The sequence below is a fragment of the Etheostoma cragini genome, chromosome 23 (assembly GCF_013103735.1).
Source record: "Etheostoma cragini isolate CJK2018 chromosome 23, CSU_Ecrag_1.0, whole genome shotgun sequence".
Classification (NCBI taxonomy): Eukaryota; Metazoa; Chordata; class Actinopteri; order Perciformes; family Percidae; genus Etheostoma; species Etheostoma cragini.
This window is the reverse complement of record NC_048429.1, coordinates 7,781,935-7,801,561: the sequence shown is the minus strand read 5'-3', so window position 1 is coordinate 7,801,561 and position 19,627 is coordinate 7,781,935. Positions and strand designations below refer to the sequence as shown.

The 19,627-nt window shown below is 40.4% G+C and overlaps 1 protein-coding gene across 1 annotated transcript in view; it reads left to right on the top strand.

The window, feature by feature from the left end:
- Positions 1–19,627, top strand: part of exoc4 (exocyst complex component 4) — a 115,106-nt gene that overhangs the window by 74,505 nt on the left and 20,974 nt on the right. The window contains exons 14-16 of the mRNA XM_034863444.1: positions 10,721–10,857; positions 12,000–12,155; positions 13,842–14,020. Coding sequence (XP_034719335.1) covers positions 10,721–10,857; positions 12,000–12,155; positions 13,842–14,020 — 472 coding nt within the window. The remainder of the gene's footprint in view (positions 1–10,720; positions 10,858–11,999; positions 12,156–13,841; positions 14,021–19,627) is intronic.

Sequence of the window (19,627 nt, the reverse complement as noted above, 5' to 3'; positions counted from 1 at the left end):
TGAACCCAAAAATGAACTGAATTGAATCCCTGAATCGACTGCACCACATATTACCACAGGCTGATCTTGCTTATTTTGGCAGCCTTTCTTATTCAACTCAGGCTCATGGCAGGTTGAAGATTACAGCCGTGCCAAAGTCAAGATCCAGACAGTTGGCATGATTTTCTATATGTCAGCTGTCAAATATTCCAAATTTCTAGAGGAGTATGGCTCCCTTTGTCTATAATATTGTAAAATTGTGCGTTTCGCATGCACACTTATTTTTTCACAGGTATTTGTCCATGCGGATGTCAAGAAAGATTGTTACCCAAAGATGTTGTTTGTCTATGCTGTGGCTGTTGGTGTAGCCAGCGGACGTGTGTGTGTGTGTGTGTGTGTGTGTGTGTGTGTGTGTGTGTGTGTGTGTGTGTGTGTGTGTTTTCTGTCAGAGCCTTTCTGTCTGTGCGCCTGGTTGTCTCACAGGGAGGGAACAGCGGTGGCAGATCATTACAGAGAGAGAGAGACTGTGGGCGTTTGGAGTTCAGCAGGGTTTGTTTACGGCCCGGGCCCCTCCTTAACGAGCAGTGCGGCATCTTGCTAATTATGCTGCTGTGGCTAATGAGCCTTACTGCTGATATTGGGGAGTGCAATAAAACACTCCTTTTGTTTGGGCTTTTTGCCTTTTTTAATTGGGCTAAATAAAAGAGCCTTGCGTTCTTCTATTTCTTCTTCTGCCATTCACATTCTAGTGTAAGGATGGCATTTCTGTGTGTTTTCGGTACTTATTTATGTGTGTATTTGTGTCTATGCGAATCTGTTTTGCTATTTGTGTGTGGTTGTGTTTTGGGTCTCCAATTTGAGAGCCTTCCCACTGTTTTCTTTGATTGTGCTCTTCCTCAGTGTGTAGTTTTTATTCATTTAGTTGCCATGAGAGCTTTTGATAATGGTGGTCGACACATTTATAACCTAAAAGTATTAACTAAAGTTTGAATTGGAATTTATTGGATAGGATAGCATTACAGGATAGCATTACAGGATAGCATTGCATAACAACAGAAACTTACAGAACTTATAGAAACTACAACTACATACTTACAAACGCTCTTCTCACACTCTCTCACCCACACACCCATCAAAAAAGAAATAAGATATAATAATAACCCGGATAATCAATCAATTCCATCAAAATAAACAGCCATTAAAGCAGTTTGTCTTCAGCACAAATAAACTTTAAACATAAAAAAAAAAAAATTAAGATTAAGATGAGAAAATGAAGATGTCCTGAAGCAGCGGTAAGTGGTGGAGATTATTCCAATCTGAAGGAGCTTCATATTTGAATGATCTTCACCCAACTTCTTTGACAATTCAGGGAACAAAGTTATATTGCATATGTCAGAGTGGGTATGGGATTCTACATAGAACCAAAAACTGTTAAGTAGGAAGGACATAGGAAATTATTACATTTAAAGATTAATTTAACCCAGTGACAGCGCCTCCTATATTTAGGCTGTAGCCAGTTAAGTGATTCATACATTAAACAATGATGAGTTCTGTATGGACACCTCAAAATACAAATCTACATACAGAATTAAGGTATACCAAAAGCAGGCTTTTAAACAGGGTTTTTAGCACAACATAATTTATGTTGTGAGATTCTAACTGGCCAGGTGGTGAATCTACCGACTCTGTGACTGCAATGGATAATTAAATTATAGTGACAGTACTATATAATGGTTGCTAGAGTTTCTAATAATGGAGCAGATGTGGTTGTGGCTGGCTGTGTGTCTTTATGTTCACAATCAATGCAGAGTTTTGAGTTCAATCATGTTCGTGTGCACATTTACTGTATGTGCTCCCTTAAAGTGCCATGATACTTTCTGTTCCAGGTGTTATCAGACGGAGACACATACCTCTGGCATTGCAGCCACCGTGGTTGACGATCGGGAGAGAGCTCAATATTGCTACACCACATTAAACACGGTCTCTCATACACCTTGGCTGGAGCTATATACGGAAAACCATAGGGGAACACATTTGTTAGGCACATCTGCTCTCTGTAACCACTGAAGCACACACTACTGATGTGTGCAATAGTTCGACAAATGGAAGGAAGACTTTAGCATTCAGCATGTGTGGTCTGTATGTTCTGGAATAGAGCTGAGGAGTTTAAAGCCAAGCAGAAATGTAATGGCGCACATGTATGTATGCAAGTGCACATAGATAGAAAGACTCATGAATACACAGCTTTTATATGTATGCATAGCTACATATAGTATATATTGTTTTCTGTACCTCCTCTGTATGATATGTGATAGTTTAAACCCTGGTCTATATTTGCTGCCCTCTTGCACCAGGAAGAGAATATTTATAACTGCATTTCCATAGCATTAACTTTAGAAGTGGACCCATATTATTATATACATTTATGCTATATGAATTCTTTGACCCTTTGTAAGTGATATCTCACCAGTAGAAATGTGACTTTGTGGAAATACCGTACAGGGGTCAAGGTGAATATCAATGCTTAAACAGCCCATAATAAGCAATACCCATACAGTCTGGAATTAGGTTAATAAATAATATCGATATGGGCAATTATTTGCCTATCACTATGCCACAGCGGTGTTGAATCTGGCATTTTGATATAATTATATGATTATGAGACACTGGCTATATATTGTCCACTAGAAGCATGAGATAAGGGCTGACATGGAAAGTATATGGTTCATTGGGAAAAATGTGTCTGTGTGATAGCATAGCTAGGGCTGACATGTCTTTGGAGGAGCAGTGGTGTTTAGGAAAGTAGAAAGGCAACCAAACCAGGAATTTCTTTTTCCTTTTTGTTTTCTACCATTAATCCAGCAGTATACAGTAGTAGCACACCAGTGTATACGCTGGCAGCTCTAGCAGTGCAATGCTATCTGTCCAGCTTTGGTGTTGCCACTGATTGATTCATTTAATTAGAGTTAGATCGGAGGGAAAACGGCAGAGGGGGAGCGAGAGTGAGAACGAGAATAGAATAGAAGACGAAAGTAGGATAGGGAGAGTATGGTCACTCTGCTGGATAGCTCTGGAGATTGGCTCCATTAATCTTGGTGGAACCCCCTGATGTCCCCTTTACACGCTCACTTTGTTACACACTAACATACAAGCATACACCCAATGTGCACATGCAGCTTCACACAAATACAATAAGACAACTCACCAAAACTACTAATAGGCAACCTATTTTCTCTCTCCAGACGATTGTTGTATCAAGCTAACTGCAAGACCACATCAGAGCCATAATTACATTACACACGCATTAGTCCTCGCTTTCCAATCTCATTCAGCTTTGTCCCCCCAGTTTCTCCAAACAATACCTGCTAACTAGACTACTTTTGTAAGAGTGTCCCTGCATTCATTATTTCATTCGTGCATGTATTTGCATGTTTTGTGGTGATTGTTGGCAGACTGTTCTGGAGCCTCATAAAGACTGATATCATTCACACTCCGTCAGCTGACTGTATTGCAGATAAGTTCAGCTGCCAATGGCCTGCTAATGATGTTGACCTTTTAAATTTCATATTCATATGTAGCTTTGTGAGAGAGGAGGGTGGAAACAGGCATACACACATACATGTGTTAGTCGTGCATGCACACACACTCGCGCATCTACTTCCAGTAACTGTAATGACACTGACCTTTTTATTTGCGATGATGTGTGTAGGCAATGTTTATTTGCGGGGGGCTGATCGCTTCCTGTTGATTGGCTCCCTGCTGCCCCCACAAACACCCCACCATCGCACACACACACATGTATAGACAAACACACACACACACACACACACACACACACACATACACATACAGTGAAGAATGGGGGGGTGTTCTCTTTATTGGGGAGACGCTCAGCACCCTGCTCTCTTCAACAGACACTGCAATCACAACACAATACAGCTGTTGGCTGCATCAGCCGTGCCCTGTGATTGGGACTAAAATGAGAGTAGAAGAAGGGAGGAAAGAGGGTATTAGGGTGTTTTGTATACACATATACACACACATTCACCACAGACACACAGCACAAACATTATCACGAACAAAAGTTATTCCCACGTTTTTTGCACAAATCTGCAAAACACCCATTGTAATTCTTCGAAAATAGGCCTGTTAACGTTAAATAAATAAAAAAACAAACAAACACAACAACCGTTAAGAATTATCAAGCAATGAGGCACCTCAATAAAAAATAACACTTTTACTCGCAGCAATTTCGTCTGTACTTGAAATGAGCCCGTACAATCCCCGTTTCCTTAACTACCAAGAGAGACAAAGTTGTAATCACTAAAGAAATATGGTGGTTTCCAGGTGATTTTGATTATATGTTCTCCTGTTGGCTTTACTCAAGCCTCAATGATGTTTAGTATCTCAAACTGGTCAGATCCACTCTCCTGTTCTTCAAGAAGAAGGTCAACAAGAGTTTGTTGTGGGATGAAAGGAGAATTCTTAAGATTTTTCGTTGCTGTATATTGTTATTTTGTTTGATTAATTAGGGCCCAAGTACTGAAGTGCAAGAGCACCAACGGAATGCCCTTAACTTGGACATAATTACGCTGATCTTCACCGGATTTGATATTGATATTGGGCTAATCATTGCGTACAAATTTCCCATTTACCTTCATTAGCTCCGCCATTTTAGCTCTATCATTTAGTGACACAGCAGTGCATACATAAATTACTCTTTTTTTTTTTTTTTTTACTCTCAGTAAATAGCACAGAGTGAAAGTCAAAGTTTACAACAATTTAACTTTTTGCTGCAAATGCCATTGACTTTAGGCAAGGCAAGGCAGCTTTATTTGTATAGCACATTTCAGCAACAGGGCAATTCAAAGTGCTTTACACAAAATCAGTTAAGCAAATAAAACACAGGTACAAACAGTTAAAAATCATAAGCATTAGAAACCGATAAAACACATGAATAGACAGTTTAAAACAAAATAGAAACATTAAGACACATAAAATACAAGAATAAAAGTTACAGTGCAGCATAAGAAATTTAAAGAAATGAGCAGTCATTTAAAGAAAGGCAACATCAAAAAGAAAGGTCTTCAACCTTGATTTAAAAGAACCGAGAGTAGCAGCGGACCGGCAGCTTTCTGGGAGTTTGTTCCAGATATGAGGAGCATAGAAACTGAAAGCTGCTTCACCCTGTTTAGTTCTGACTCCTAAATGGTCAGAACCTAAATAGTTCGGACTTTAAATGGTAGTCAGTGTTGTAGGTACTAAAGGTCGGAGGCTACTGAAGTACCTTTGCCATATTATGTCCCATCACATGAGAAATGTTGATTCATTTAATTAGAAATCAATTAGATTAAACTCTTCAGTACATGTACATCATCTTGTGCTAGCGTCTCTGTCTGACTGTTTATTCTTAGTCAATTAACTGGAAAATTATAATTTGAGGAATTAATTAACTTTGTGTTATTTAGCAGAAGATTGGTCCAGTTTCAAATGTTTTTAGATTCATCTATTCATCTGTAGGAAGATTACAGGAGCAAATCTTTAAATAATACGTACATAACCATATGTCACACACTACAATATGGAATGGTCTTTTTTGACAAGCTATTTGCTCTGATACAATATTGTAGAAGAAGTCACTTTTTTTCTATTAAATTGACTTAAATCCTGATAATTTCCAAGACTGTTGTCATCTCAAAGCCTTTTTTTTCTCTTCTGCCTCAAGGTGTAACAATCCCCTCACCACCCACATTCATCTGGTTATCTCACACCGAACACATACACTCCTCAGGCTCGCGCCCAGCTGCCCTGGGCCTCCAAACTGCCTCCGCCATGGTTATGTTCCATGTTTCATAGTTTTTCTTTTATGCTGTTTATATATTTATATAAATATGTGCATGCGTGCGTGCGTGTGTGTGTGATTGTCTTGTGTGCAGTGAAAGAGGAAGCATTTAAACAAGTGTAGAAAACAGCCTCACCAACTGCAGCCTAAGGTAGTACAGGTTCACACCATGCAGCGCTACCCCTGACAGAGACTCTGCGTGTAACAAGACATCATCTTTGCCTTCGGATTGAGTGAGTCAGTGAGAGAGAGAGAAGTTGAAATGTCAGCTCTACCACAAACATGCCCTTTGGTTTGGAAGAATGTAGGAAGGAAGGTTTTGGCTGCGGGCACCTGATAAAAGTTGCAGCTTGAATTTTAAGAAGCAAGTTAATGCCCTGAATTTGCAAATAACAAGCTTTGTGTTGCTTTGAGCACAGGCCTGGTGTGTTTCTGTCTGTGCACATGTGTCTGTGTACGGTATCATGAGGTCTGCACTAACACAGTGGCTCTTTATGAGCTTTAATGGGACACAGAGAGGAACATCACACAATGTATTAAACAGCATTATAAATTCTCTCTCACTTTATACAGACTTTTATTCACTCACACAAACTAGTGATGGCCTAACTCAGTTTGTGTGATAAATAAATATAGGGAATGGCAAAGACATTTCTCTAACATCCATCAGAAGCACAGAGGACCATGGAGTGATAAATAATATTGAGTTTTAGGTTCCTGTATTGAATTGAACTATTGGATGATTCTTAGGATTGGCACATGGAGAAGCGTCATATTCCACCCTGCATTTGTGTTTTTGTGTGGGTGTGAACAGGGTGTGTGTAATATGGAAGCCCATCTGTAATCAGCCAAGTGTGATATTGCTCCTCATATCTCAATTAGAACACTTTACAAACACTGCGTTAAGCTTTGAGTGAGAAGGGATAATAGGAGATATAAAAGAAAAGATCTGTAACAATAATACTCAGTTTTTGTCTCTTTACTTCATAGTAATTTGTTTCAATGCCATACTGAAAACATTGAAGCCATATCAAGGTGTACATCATTATTTCTTGCCCAAAATGGATCATTTTGTGATAGCCAGCTACAGTGACATCTAGGAATCAATTTGCATACCTCAGATTTGACCCCAAAACTGATTAAAATTATGGGTTTGCTATATAAATACTTTGCAAGTTATAATTTATTTCAGCCAGTCCATCAGAGGGATGATTACTTGTTCTTGACAAGAGGTGACAGCTCTTTATTGGTGGTTTCCAGGGAAGAACTGATGTCAGTGTGTTAGAATGCAAATTTTTGTACTAATGAACAATAGATGTTGAGCAGTGTTGTCATGTAATCATTAATTTAAATGTCCAGAAGAACGTAGTCCAAATCTCGAAAGCAGTAAAATCCGTCAATTAAAAGTGAAATAAGAAAGTTTAGCGGCTTCAGTTATATTTTAGACAACAGTCGCTAGCTTTTTGTTTTGGTGACGTTATACACATTTCAGTGGGGAAAAAAGCACACTGCCTACACATACAAAGGAACATGTGATGTGGTTGAACAATCACAAGCATGGGGGTCGTCCGGTGTGTGTCGGGGGAGTCTTGGGAGTGTTTCTTGTCTTTGACATTGATGAATGATCTGTCAAGACAATGTCCCACTCATGCCCAGCTCTCCCTTTACCCAGGAGAGGTGTGTGTGTGTGTGTGTGTGTGTGTGTGTGTGTGTGTGTGTGTGTTGGAGAGAAAGGGGAGAGACATAGGTTATCTTTGCATGTGTTCTTGTTTGTGTGGGTGTGTGCAGTTGTGTATACGCACTGCTGAGTATATATTATTTTGGCAATCCTTGGTCAGACATGTGAATGGCATGGCATGGTATAGGCATTACACGAGTCAGTGGTTTGAGGTCAGGGTGTGAATGAAATGGCAAAGAGCATGGGGTTAAACACTCTGACTCCCCCCAACAACCTTGAGAGGCACGCCTCTATTTTAATAGGGGAAAACCCAATGATCTGTTTCCGGTATAAACCTGAAGCCACCATCACAGAAACACCATAAAACAAACTGACATCCACACACAACATGCTCTTAGTTAGTGCAAGTGCACTTGAGTAAATAAAATGCACTTTCTCTTTGTACCTTTCTTTATATCTCAGTACAAGACTTCACATTTGGCCAGCAGACTACAGCAACACAAGTGTTTAAAAATTACATCCCTGCACTCATACTTAATAAATGCCCTTCCTTGCATTTTGCTTTTTACTCATTCCATCAAAGGAACTAACTACTTTTAGCACCAGTTCAGTGTGGTTTCCCGTAGTGATGACCCTGCATTAACAGCTTTTTCCGCTGAGACGCCACTCTGAGTGCTAGGACTGTCTTGTTGCTGTCATTAGACCACTATGGCCATGGCCTTCATTTCACTGTAAACAACAGCAGTTTACTCCAACAAATTTTAAGATCCATTTGCAAGGTGCACGTCTAATATTCTCTGATGAACATGCTTTTATGTTGAAACATTGTTAAAGAGTGGAATCAAAGTGCAACCAAGCTCATTTTTAGGGCGAATGCAATAATTTGAAGTAGAATTTCAATGGTTGTATTTACAGGGTAGTGCAGTGTGTTGGCCTTTTAGCTTGAAACATGAAATAGATAGGGAGAGAGTAAGCTAGACAGAGAATACTCCACATTGGATGTTGTCTCCTATGTAACGGTCAAGTAAGATAGAGGAGATGTAGCGGCACAGGCTTTCTCTACCACTCTCCCTTACTCTCTCTCTCAGCCCTCCCTTTCTCAATCTGTCCCTTGATTACTTTTTAATGATTTCTGCAGCCTAAGACAAATGGCTGTGTTAAATGAGCAGAATTAGACAAGGGACCTGAGCGCAAGAGCATTTGTTAGAGCAGGAGTAATGGATCGGGCATGCATTGTTTACTCTTCTCTTCTTCTGCTACAGCATGGAGCTCAATGTTGTCAAAGTCAAGGCAGCAAGAATGGATGGCCAATGTTACAATATTGACAACACATGCGCTTTTTGACAAAAGCCTATTATTAGTAGTAGTAGTAGTAGTAGTATTGGTATTATTATCATCTCCAAATTTCCAAATCTTGCTTTACTTTTTCTTTTCTTACGGATTTTGCGGCGATTCATTTAGGGGATTGCTCCGGTGCCACCGGAAGATCCGACGGAAATTACCTTTATTTTATATGCGGACGTTTTCCTGAGCCACCCACTGAATCCCTTTCAGCCTTAGCGATGCTGACCTTACCTGACCTCTCTGGAGTAGGCAAGTGAAACAATAGAATTTTCATTTAGGGATTAAAAAAAAACAAAAGTAGCATGTTATTATCACTGTTTTATTACCCTTTTTTTTAACCATAGTATTTAATTGGTTTACTGTATGACCAGCCTACACTAAGATGTGGTGGTAGCTGCTGCCAGAGCTACATTAGCTGCTAGCCCTCCTGCAGGGCCTGTGTATTTCTTCCTGACAGGGAGTCAGGCATAGACAGTAAAGGGTGCTCCCTTGGCAGAGGCAAGGTCTTGGTTAGCACTCCATGGGCAGGGGCACTGCTATGGATCATTACTTCCTTCAGTGGAGTTTTTGTGTGTGTGTGTGTGTGTGTGTGTGTGTGTGTGTGTGTGTGTGTGTGTGTGTGCTTGTGACAGAATGAGCGAGGGGGGGGAAACTGAAACACACTAAGAACTATTAATATTAATATAATTCTATCACATCAGGGGCTACATATTTTTGGATGATCAATTACAGTCACCACTGTCCCCTACAGTATTTTCAGACACTTTGGCTACTACTACTACTGGCCTTCAATATTATGGAATTCATAAAAAAAGAATTGTCGTTTTTTTCTGCTTGGTTCTGGCTGGCAGCGCTAAAGTACTAGCCTCTAGTTGCCAATAGCTTTTACTCCTGCAGTTGTTTGCACCGACTGCAGATCATTTCCATTTTATTTGCCTTTGACAAAGCCATTCATTCTTCAATTTTACATCTAAACAATGGAACTCTATATTAAGTTTACATAGGAAGAATGGTGAGATGAATATTAAGAAGATTTGAATGATGAATAGAAATCACGTTGTTTATCCACTGTCTGTGTATCTTTGTGCAGGATTTCTCTGCTTCACCCATGGTACTGCTTTTCGTAAGGCATAGCTTGTTTCAGAGTGAGTGACAAGGCTATCGCTATACTATAATAGAAAGTTATCACAATTAATGGAGATGTACTGTAGGATAGATTGGTTAAGTGCTAGGAGCAGGCACACTGGAACCTACTGAGTTGTAATCTTATTTAAGAGCTCTTAAATTGCTCGAAGGTGTATGTTTTGAAAAGTTTGCTGTGTGTGTGTGTTGGGGGGGATATGAAGCTGCTGTGTGTGTGTGTGTGTGTGTGTGGGGGGGGGGGGGGGGGGGGGGGGGGGGATATGAAGCGTCTGTGCTGTTCCTGGGCCAGCTATTAGTCACGCAGGAGTGGCTAATCTGTAATGGCTGCTGTCACAGCCCTGCCGGTGCTCTTGGTGATGGGTGCACTGTGACAAATGCGCACACACTTTTAGCCTGAGAACACACACAACACTGAAGTTTAAGACACACACAAATATGTGCACTCACACTGATTCACTTACACACAAAGAATCATCCATTCAAGCAATGCAGTGTTACAACTTCTGACAAGCTCTCCAGCACCAGTCATCAGTACAGCCACAGGTGACAGATAGACAAGTGAAGTTGGAGCTATCCTTTTATATGGCACTGCAGTAGACTGGATCGGACTGAGATTTTGCATACATTCCTCTGTCTCTTACTTTGTCTGTTTTTCTCCTTGAAAATTCTACGTTTTCATATCTAAATAAAAACCAACCAAATGCTCATTGCCCTCCTCTGGTTTCTGCCTCTAGAGCACAGTGGTAGTGGAGAAGTCCATCCAGGATCTAATGAGCCTAATGCAAGACCTGAGTGCCTACTCCAACCAGTTCCTTGAGATGGTCTGCGACAAGCTCAAAGAGTACAAGGAAATCTGCAACACAGCCTACAGGTAAACAAATGAAAGAGGCTCAGCTGCAACATAAACTGAAATCTGTTTTACTGGACAATGACAGCCACTGCAAAACTTTCTTTGTAGTATTTGAATTATGTACAGTTGTCTGCAACAAATTCACTTTGGAGCATTCTTTGATTGCATTTAAAAACGTTAGTTGTGGTTTCAGTGTCTTTTTGGATTTATTGATAAACTGTTGCAGGAAAAAAAATCTGTGTTGTTTTTGTTTGGTTGCAGTCTTGATAACAGCAAAGCTTTTATGGAAAGTAATGGGGAAATGTTAGTGTACATTTTTAGGAAGGGCACACAGCATTGAATGTTTAGTACTTTTTAGAACACCTGGTAAAGGGGAGGGGAGAGAGAGAATATGTAGGGATGTGGGAGGGAGTGATCAACTGGAAACAGGAAGAAAGAAGCAGGAAAAGGACTGACAGACTGCTGGGAGCCCATATGGACTCTTTCATAGGTCAACCTCAGAGAGTGTGTGCGTGTGTGTGTGTGTGTGAGGGACCCCAGAGTGCATGTTTCTCTTGTACAAGGTGTTAGTATGATATTTATTGCAGAACCAAGCAGTTTCTCCAACACAAACATATTATGCACACAAAGCAAACACATGTTGGCAGGCTGCCCCAATTTCTGTCGATTACTGTTGTAATACTACTGTACATGTTAGTACAGAAGCTCATGTTCAACTACCTGACTATTAACGATGCTGTTCTGTCTGGATGACTGTTATCATTTTGCATTTAACTCATTTTTAGCTAGTCTAGATACATGGCTCTGGAGCGGCCTTTTATTATCCCAACCTTTTATTGAAATGCCCTGAAACGTATACCAATTCCCTGACACTTTATCTAGCGCCACCAGCAGGTAAGAATTACTATTTTCTCATCACCCCTGTTAATGACCGGATTCCTATAAAACTGTACAAGCTGTTATACAGTGTATTAATAGTGATGATAGCATGTAGAATTTTAGTAATGCTACGTTTCAGCCAGTAAAACTAGTTTCCTCTACTTATTTCTGTCATTATTTTTGTCTACTTGTACAACACACAAGTTGGATATATGTGTGTGTTATGTTTTATAATTGTTTCTGCCTTAGTTTGTCTACATTTCATGATGTCTGTGTGTCCTCAGGGGCGTAGTCCAGTGTGAGGAGAAGCTCACCATCAGTGCCTCCTGGTCTAAAGACGAGGACATCAGTCGTCTGCTCCAGTCCCTCCCTAACTGGGCAAATATGGCCCAACCCAGACAGACGCGACAGAAGAGAGAGGATGAAGAGGACTTTACTCGGTACAAACACATACACACACAGAGAACATTATGTACTAGTTCATATGTGCATATGTCTGACTGTGTGCACATTCACAATTTTGTTACAACTACACACACACTGGTGCACGCTTTACGCATACAAACAAGGAAGAGTAGACATACACCACTACACTTGCGCAATAATCCCTCCCTCCCGTCTTCGCTCCTTTATTCACATATTATTGAACCTTCTGTTGTTGACTAAGATGCAACCATAAAAAAGTCATGATTGCTCTTTTAAACACCCTTTATCTGAAGGAAGTAAGGAAACGAGGGAGAAGCAAAATAGGAAAATATAAGGAGAGCAGACGGAGGTGGAGGGGAGGCAGTCTTATCGAAATTGGCTTTGAATGTGCGCTCTCTTCAGGGAACAGTGGAGCTCATTGGAGCGGAATAGTAAAGTAAATAAATAAATCGGTTGCGTGTGGCCAAAGAAAGTCAATCTGTTGTATGTGCCTTTCCTCTCTCACAAACCCCTACACACACACACACACACACACACACACACACAAGCACATAAATACACAGTACAAGAGCTCAGAGATACCAAGAGACCATAAGGCTGTTTGATTTGAGAGCCAAAGATGTTTTCATCACTATGAAAGGGGCATTAGCTTCTGCACAACTGGCAACCCTGTGGGTTCATAAAACCTCAATAATAAGCAACACATGCATATATGATAAAGTATATGTAGTTTTGTGTCTTGTGTTTTTGTTTTAACCAATTTGTTGTTCAAAGATGGTTGATATTGTGGGCATCCTGCTGACTCTGGAGTCCACATGCCATGTATTTGCAGCACTGTCGTGTTGAGATTTAGTTCTCCATCTTCCCCGCTCTCTCTCCCTCTTTCTTGCAGTCACCAAAGTCAATTATCCTTCCAAAACCACAAGTGCCTGTAAATATAGTTTCAAAGGGAGTTTTGATCTGAGTCTCTGTTTTTCCACCCTTTTAAATCTCTGCCATCTGTTTGTCTTCCACTTCTAACTGGTCTCCATCACCTGTTGTTTTCTCTCCTACTGACGTTTTAGCTACTTAGCAACTACTTCCTTTTAAAGTGACTAGTTCTACAAAATTGTCTTAACACTGTGTCCAACTTTGTTGTGTTCTTCCTGACATGCCCCTCTTTCTCTGTCTTGTTTTTATTTATCTAGTTTGGGCATTTGTGCATCATTTTAAATGTCACAGCCCTAGTCAGTCCCATAATACTGTGCATTTGAGCATTGTATTATTATATTTTAACCCTTTTCTAACACACCCAAACTGAATGAACACACTTTATAAATAGAAAACACATACACTTGGACATCCATTCTGTTCAGCCATCCATTATGTTTTATTTCATGAAAATTGGCTTCTATTATAGCATTTATGTGTGCCACTCACTGTGCCTGCAGAGCCGCCATTATGAGTCCAACCAGCAAAGCAATAACTGGTAATGTTCTGCAAATAACTTACTGTAGACTGATTACAGGGTTTTTCATAGTCATGCCTCATACACATCTGAAATATATTTTCCCTAGTACTTTTTGATTGCAGTTATTTTTTATAAATAGCATTTGCTGTTTAAGTGATGGTCAAATGATGTTTTTCATTGCCAACAATATATTGTGTCTATCCTTCTATCCACACAAACTCTTAAACCCTTAATTCTCCGCATCTTTCAGTGCGGCTTTTGCTAAGGAGTCGGAGGTGCTGACTGGGAACCTAGGAGACAAGTTAATCCCCCAGAATGAGATCTTGCGGGACGTCAGTGACCTGAAGGCTTTGGCCAACCTTCATGAGAGCATGGAGTGGCTTGCTGGTCGCCTTAAGACCTTCTTCACTAACCTGCCTCATACCTCCAGTAAGTAAGGGAAGCATTATTTGGAATCTGGAAGTAAACACTTTTAGTTCTTTATTTGTGTCATCAGTAGAGTTGTTCCTATCTAATTTTAAGTTGTTATGGGTTTTGAATGGCTGTCAAACTAGAAAATAAAAAAATAGTATATATATATATATATATATATATATATATATATATATACTATTTTTTATATATATATTATTTTAAAACACACTGGTATTGCAAAGGAATCTCCTATCATTGGTGCGATTAAGTTGAGGCCCACGTCAGTTTACTTCATTGCAAACTCATGTCTATTGGCAAGGTTGTACTAAAGAGGACAAAGTTTTATCCCTCCTTGTCGGAGAGTAAAAGCTGTTCTAGATGAACACACTCAAAGAAGGGGTCAAAAGCCAGCTATCATAGAGAAGGGCGAGACACAATAATCATCTAAATATGAGGAAACCGTGCACACTTTCAGACAATCTCTCCTGAAAGGTATTCATAGTTTGGCACTCAGTTTTCTCACACACAAACACAAAAAAGTGACCTAAATAGCTGTGTAACAGATGAAAAAGAGACCCTGAGAGAGAAGTTCAAACCCTTCATACTTTCTTGGAACAGCTGAAAAATCACTGCGCAATATGGGTTTTATGTCAGACTGTCACTTTTAGAAAGTTACAGAAATTGAGGGATACCCCAATTTGGATGTTAAAAAAGTATGGGGGCAGAGGGTTTCTAAAGCCGTTTGACCATCCAGCAAGCAGTTCTAATTAATGGTCTTATGACATGGTCCTCTACTGGAGCTGCTGCCCCCGCGACCCGATACCGGATAAGCGGTTGAAGATGAATGGATGGATTACATGATGCTCTTTGGAGGCTTTTACATAGGCCTTAGTGGTCCCCTAATACCATATCTGACCATATTTCCTTCCCAAATTCAGCCTTGGTGCAGAATTACAGCCACTAGAGCGGGGGGGGGGCAGGGCAAGGTGGAAGGTAGGGGTGTGGCCTTGACCAACTGCCACTTTGCTTGTTTGAAAGCCATTATGTCTCTCTCTCATGGGCGGGCCAAATTCTCTGGTCTGGCAAAGCACCGAAAGGGGAGGTAACCTTATGAGGTCATAAGGGGCAAGATTCCAGATTGGCCCATCTGAACTATAATTTTCTCAGAGGCAGAGCAGGATACCCAGGGCTCGGTTTACACCTATCACCTTTTCTAACCGATGGGGGACCATAGGCAGGTTGGGGAAACTCATATTAATGCTAAAAAAAACCTCATAAAGTAACATTTTCATGCCATGGGACCTTTATATATACTTGTGCCTTTGTCATATTGCCATTGTTACCATGTAACTGAGTGGTATTGTAGCAAATGCTTAATTTTAATGAAGAACGTCACCTCCTTACCTCATCTCCTGGCAAAAAAACAGACTTATACTAATCTCATACTTCTTTGCATAATTAAGGACTCATGTATACATATGGACAAGAATCTGTAACATCACTAGATTGTACTGTGTGTGCAAAGTGATTGAAAGACTGCATGCTGATATTTATCACCCAACCAACTGGATTGTCCTCAATTTACCCAAACACCATGTTCTTTCTAACTGGATATCTCTGAAGGTGCCGCTCTGTTGATGAAATTAAATAAAGCAAAACTTTGAGATACTTTTGACACAAACATTGACATATGCAATAAATGTATAGAGCGGCACGCTGACGCCACATCCAACAGATATTAGAAGTATGGTGGTTTAGTGAAGCTGGAAGCAACAGGCGATAAGCCTCTGAGACAACATACATCCTCTACTGACTGGTGTATTACTGTATAGAGCAATATTACATCATGGACATTTTTTCCAGGAGACAGTGCTACTAGTCTCTCAGGTCAATAAAGCAGTTATTGATCAGAATACACTGCAGATTAAAAACAACATTGTCTGGATGCTTTATGGAGGGTCACAGTCAGGGGTGTATGAAGTTTTCTCATCTTTAGTTGCACTACCTCTGTAGCAACACTCTTTTTACCTGTGCCTCATTAAGCTCTTGTTTGAGTGTGTTATCACACACTCATTACCTTCTCTACTGGAGTTGTCAAAGAGCACTTTACACACACGCTCTCATTATCCTTGGCTCTGCCTCTGTGAATGTGTGCGCATAAATGCCTACCCTAATCAGGACTCTCAAAAGCATTTCATACACTCCCTGCTCAGTCATCACTTTTGTATCATTAATCACTGATCAAAATAGTGTGTGTTTGTGTGTGTTTCCATTCAACACATTGTCTTTCTGAAGGTCTTGTTACTCACCTATCATTACCAGTGATGTTTTTATCCTCATTATCACTTCAGGAAAACTTTTTTTAATCTCTTAATAGAGATTCTAGCATATTGTAATATTCTCCTTTGAATCCATATATTTTTATTAACATCATATGATAGCAATCAAGCAGTTATTACTCCCATTTAATGACTGTTACTGACTTACTGACGTATTAATCTTTTATTTTGTATAAACTACTACTTTTTTTTGTGTAAACTAGAGTATAAATGTGCAGTATAAAAGCTTTTCACCGAAGTTCTTACAACATAAACAGATGTCAGACCTAGTTTTTTTGGTCATGTTTTGTCACCTATATTCATACAGCTCTTTCATTCAATTTTGTAGTTATTGTGTTGTAGTACTCTGGAGAAACTTCACTGCAGTATCGAGGTCTTTTGGCAGAGCTCTGGTAAATGATGCTCCTTTCCTTGAGGGATAGAGAGAGGGCTTCAAGACTTATCAGCAATGGTCACAAGTCTCTTGCGTCAGACCTCAGATTGCTCATTGAACTTGCACTATTTTTGCTGTTCCATATCGCAGCTTTTCTTTCCAACGCAAAATAATTAAATGAGAATTTTCAGATATTTTTATTTGAGCTTGACTTTGCCACTATCTCTTTTTAAACTCTTCCCTTTCCCTCTCACTCTGACGCTAGCTTTCGTTTATTCATAGATAAGAATTCAATAAAAGTACGGGAAGGGACGTGACATAATTATCATTACTTCTAGCAGGTGGCACTAATGGGAAGGATAGGGCAGTCACTTATCATGCTGGGACAGCCGCCGTACTGTTCATTATTTAGTGTTTGCAGAGTTGATGACGGACTGTGTGTGTGTGTGTGTGTGTGTGTGTGTGTGTGTGTGTGCGTGTGCGTGTGCGTGCGTGCGTGCGTGCGTGCGTGCGTGCGTGTGTGCACATAAGCATGCACTGTGTAAGACGGGACAAGGCTACGGCAGGAAAAAAGGACCCCACCTTATCTCGTCCTCCACCCCCCGCCTCACGTCTATGCCTCTCCAAATTGGATTTTATATTACAGATGCAGTCAGGTATGAACAACTCATTTTCCTCTCCCTCTTGTTGCCATTTCTTTCTTTCATTCCTCTTTCTAACTTTCTTGCGTGATTCTTTCTTTTCTTTCTTCCCTCTTCTTTCATGTGGTAAGGGTCTGGTAGATTAAGTCCATGTCTGGGTTGGTTATCTTGTTAGTGTCTGTTTGGTTTGGTCACCTTCCAGTGTGAATAGATCCTTCTGGATATGCAGTTACTGTACACACCTTGTTATGCTCTAAAGTACGGAAACAAAATTTAAGTCTGGGTCAGATTGTTAAGAATGTCTGTAGAGAGTGTGTGTGTGTGTGTGTGTGTGTGTGTGTGTGTGGGTGTGTGTGTGTGTGTGTGTGTTAGTTAATGAGGACTGTGTGTGTGCAGACAGACCACTGATGGGGATTTGCCGTGAAGGTGGCTACAGAAAGGGTCTTATCACCCATATGGTCGCAGCACGACTTCTAATCCACTCTGACAATATTTGCCTGACAACACAAACACACACGTACGCCTGTGGGCCAATGTTAGCTTGCCAGCCTTTTGTTGGCTACTATGTGTGTATGAATTTAAGAGATTTTTAATAACATTTGCCAGTGTGTCTGGCAGCCTTGTTGGATCTTTGTTAACTGAATATGGACTTTCAAGCAGGAGATCATGAACAGTGTGAAGAGCTGTCCAGTGGACAATCTTTCCTGCAGACTTTTGCTGCCGACCAACACTTGAAATGTGCTTGTTTGCAAATGTATGCGCTCATGTTCAAGGCCTCTAATCTATACTGCAGGGCTTCTGGACAATAACAGTGTGTCCTTGTGGGAATAAGTTCCTTCTCTCTACAGTGGTTGTTCTGCTGCATGCGGAGGGCTTATGAAAAACACTTTTTTTTTAACCTTGACTATGGTGAGTGTGGGTCCTTCCCTTCAGCAATGTTTTTTTTGACTCCATTTAACAAAGCAAGTTGACTAAGAACTCTTTCTTATTCACTGTAGAGGCCTGGGGGACAAGTTGCATTGGGAGATGAGTGAATTTTTTTTTACTAGTCAAAATATCGTTTTTTTTGTTTTTTTTATGCATGTGGGTCTCTCAGTTTTTGTCCAAAATGTTGAGCATGTTTTGATTATCTCTCATCATAAGGGGCAATTTGGGGGTCTCCAGATATCACAATCTGTCAATCTCTTTCTAAATTTTTATCTCGCTTCCCCCCTCACTTTCTCTGGACAGAAGTTCAAATCCCCATGTAAAGACGTTCATCCTCTACCAGAGGCAACAAAATAATTAATAACTCCCCTCCGCTCTTACTCAATCATTCATGAAACATTCATCATTTCACCCCTGCAGGATACTGTCCTTTGCTTATCTTTCTCTATTTTCTCTTCATTTCTCTTTTCCATTGAGAGGTAGGGTATGTTGTACTTTTTAAACAAACCTATCATGATTTATATCAAATGTATTAGCATCTATATTTGTCAATGCCACAGAAAATGTCAAGTCACATTGTTTTCTTGAACTCTAATGTGCTATTTATCCCCTTAATGGCACATAGGTCAAAGAGGGCAGGATTGCTTTTGTGTTAATTTGAACAATCCGTGTATTTCTGCATCTGTATGCAGTACGTGTGTAAGAATGTGAATTCTTTAGCTGATCTTCTCCCTTAATGTCTGCCACCCTCATCTTTTTGCAGATGGCAAACAACAGACGTTTCTCTTAGATGAGATTCAAAAATAATTGGATAAGCACAGCACACACACACACACGCACATGCATACCAACACATGAGCGTATAAATAGATACACAAGACGCACATACAGTATATGTACACAACCTAACATTTAATCAGCAAAAAAAAAAGTTGTCAGTCAGGACCAATGATTCGTCTCTTTTTGCCCATCTGTCCCTGAGTCTAATGGTGCCCCCCCCATGGTGCGATGCCACCGTCGCAGCATCATCAGAGCAGCGTAGGCTGGGGTGACAGCAGGAATCCGTGCGTGTCTATGTTTCTGTGTCTGTGCGTGCATGTTTTTGGGCATGTGTGTGTGTTTCACGAACACCCCCTGGAGAGACCTCCAGCAGTGTGTGCCACGGCGAGCCCTTTTTTTTTTTCTGCTGCCAAAGTGAGTGAGTGAGTGAGTGTAATGCACATGAGAGGAAACAGAAGCCTTCGAGTCACATTCACACACTCGTTTATGTGCAAATACGCACTCTTTTGGAGGGAAAACACTCCCACAGGCAGAACAAGTGAAATGCAATCTCTCTCTCTCT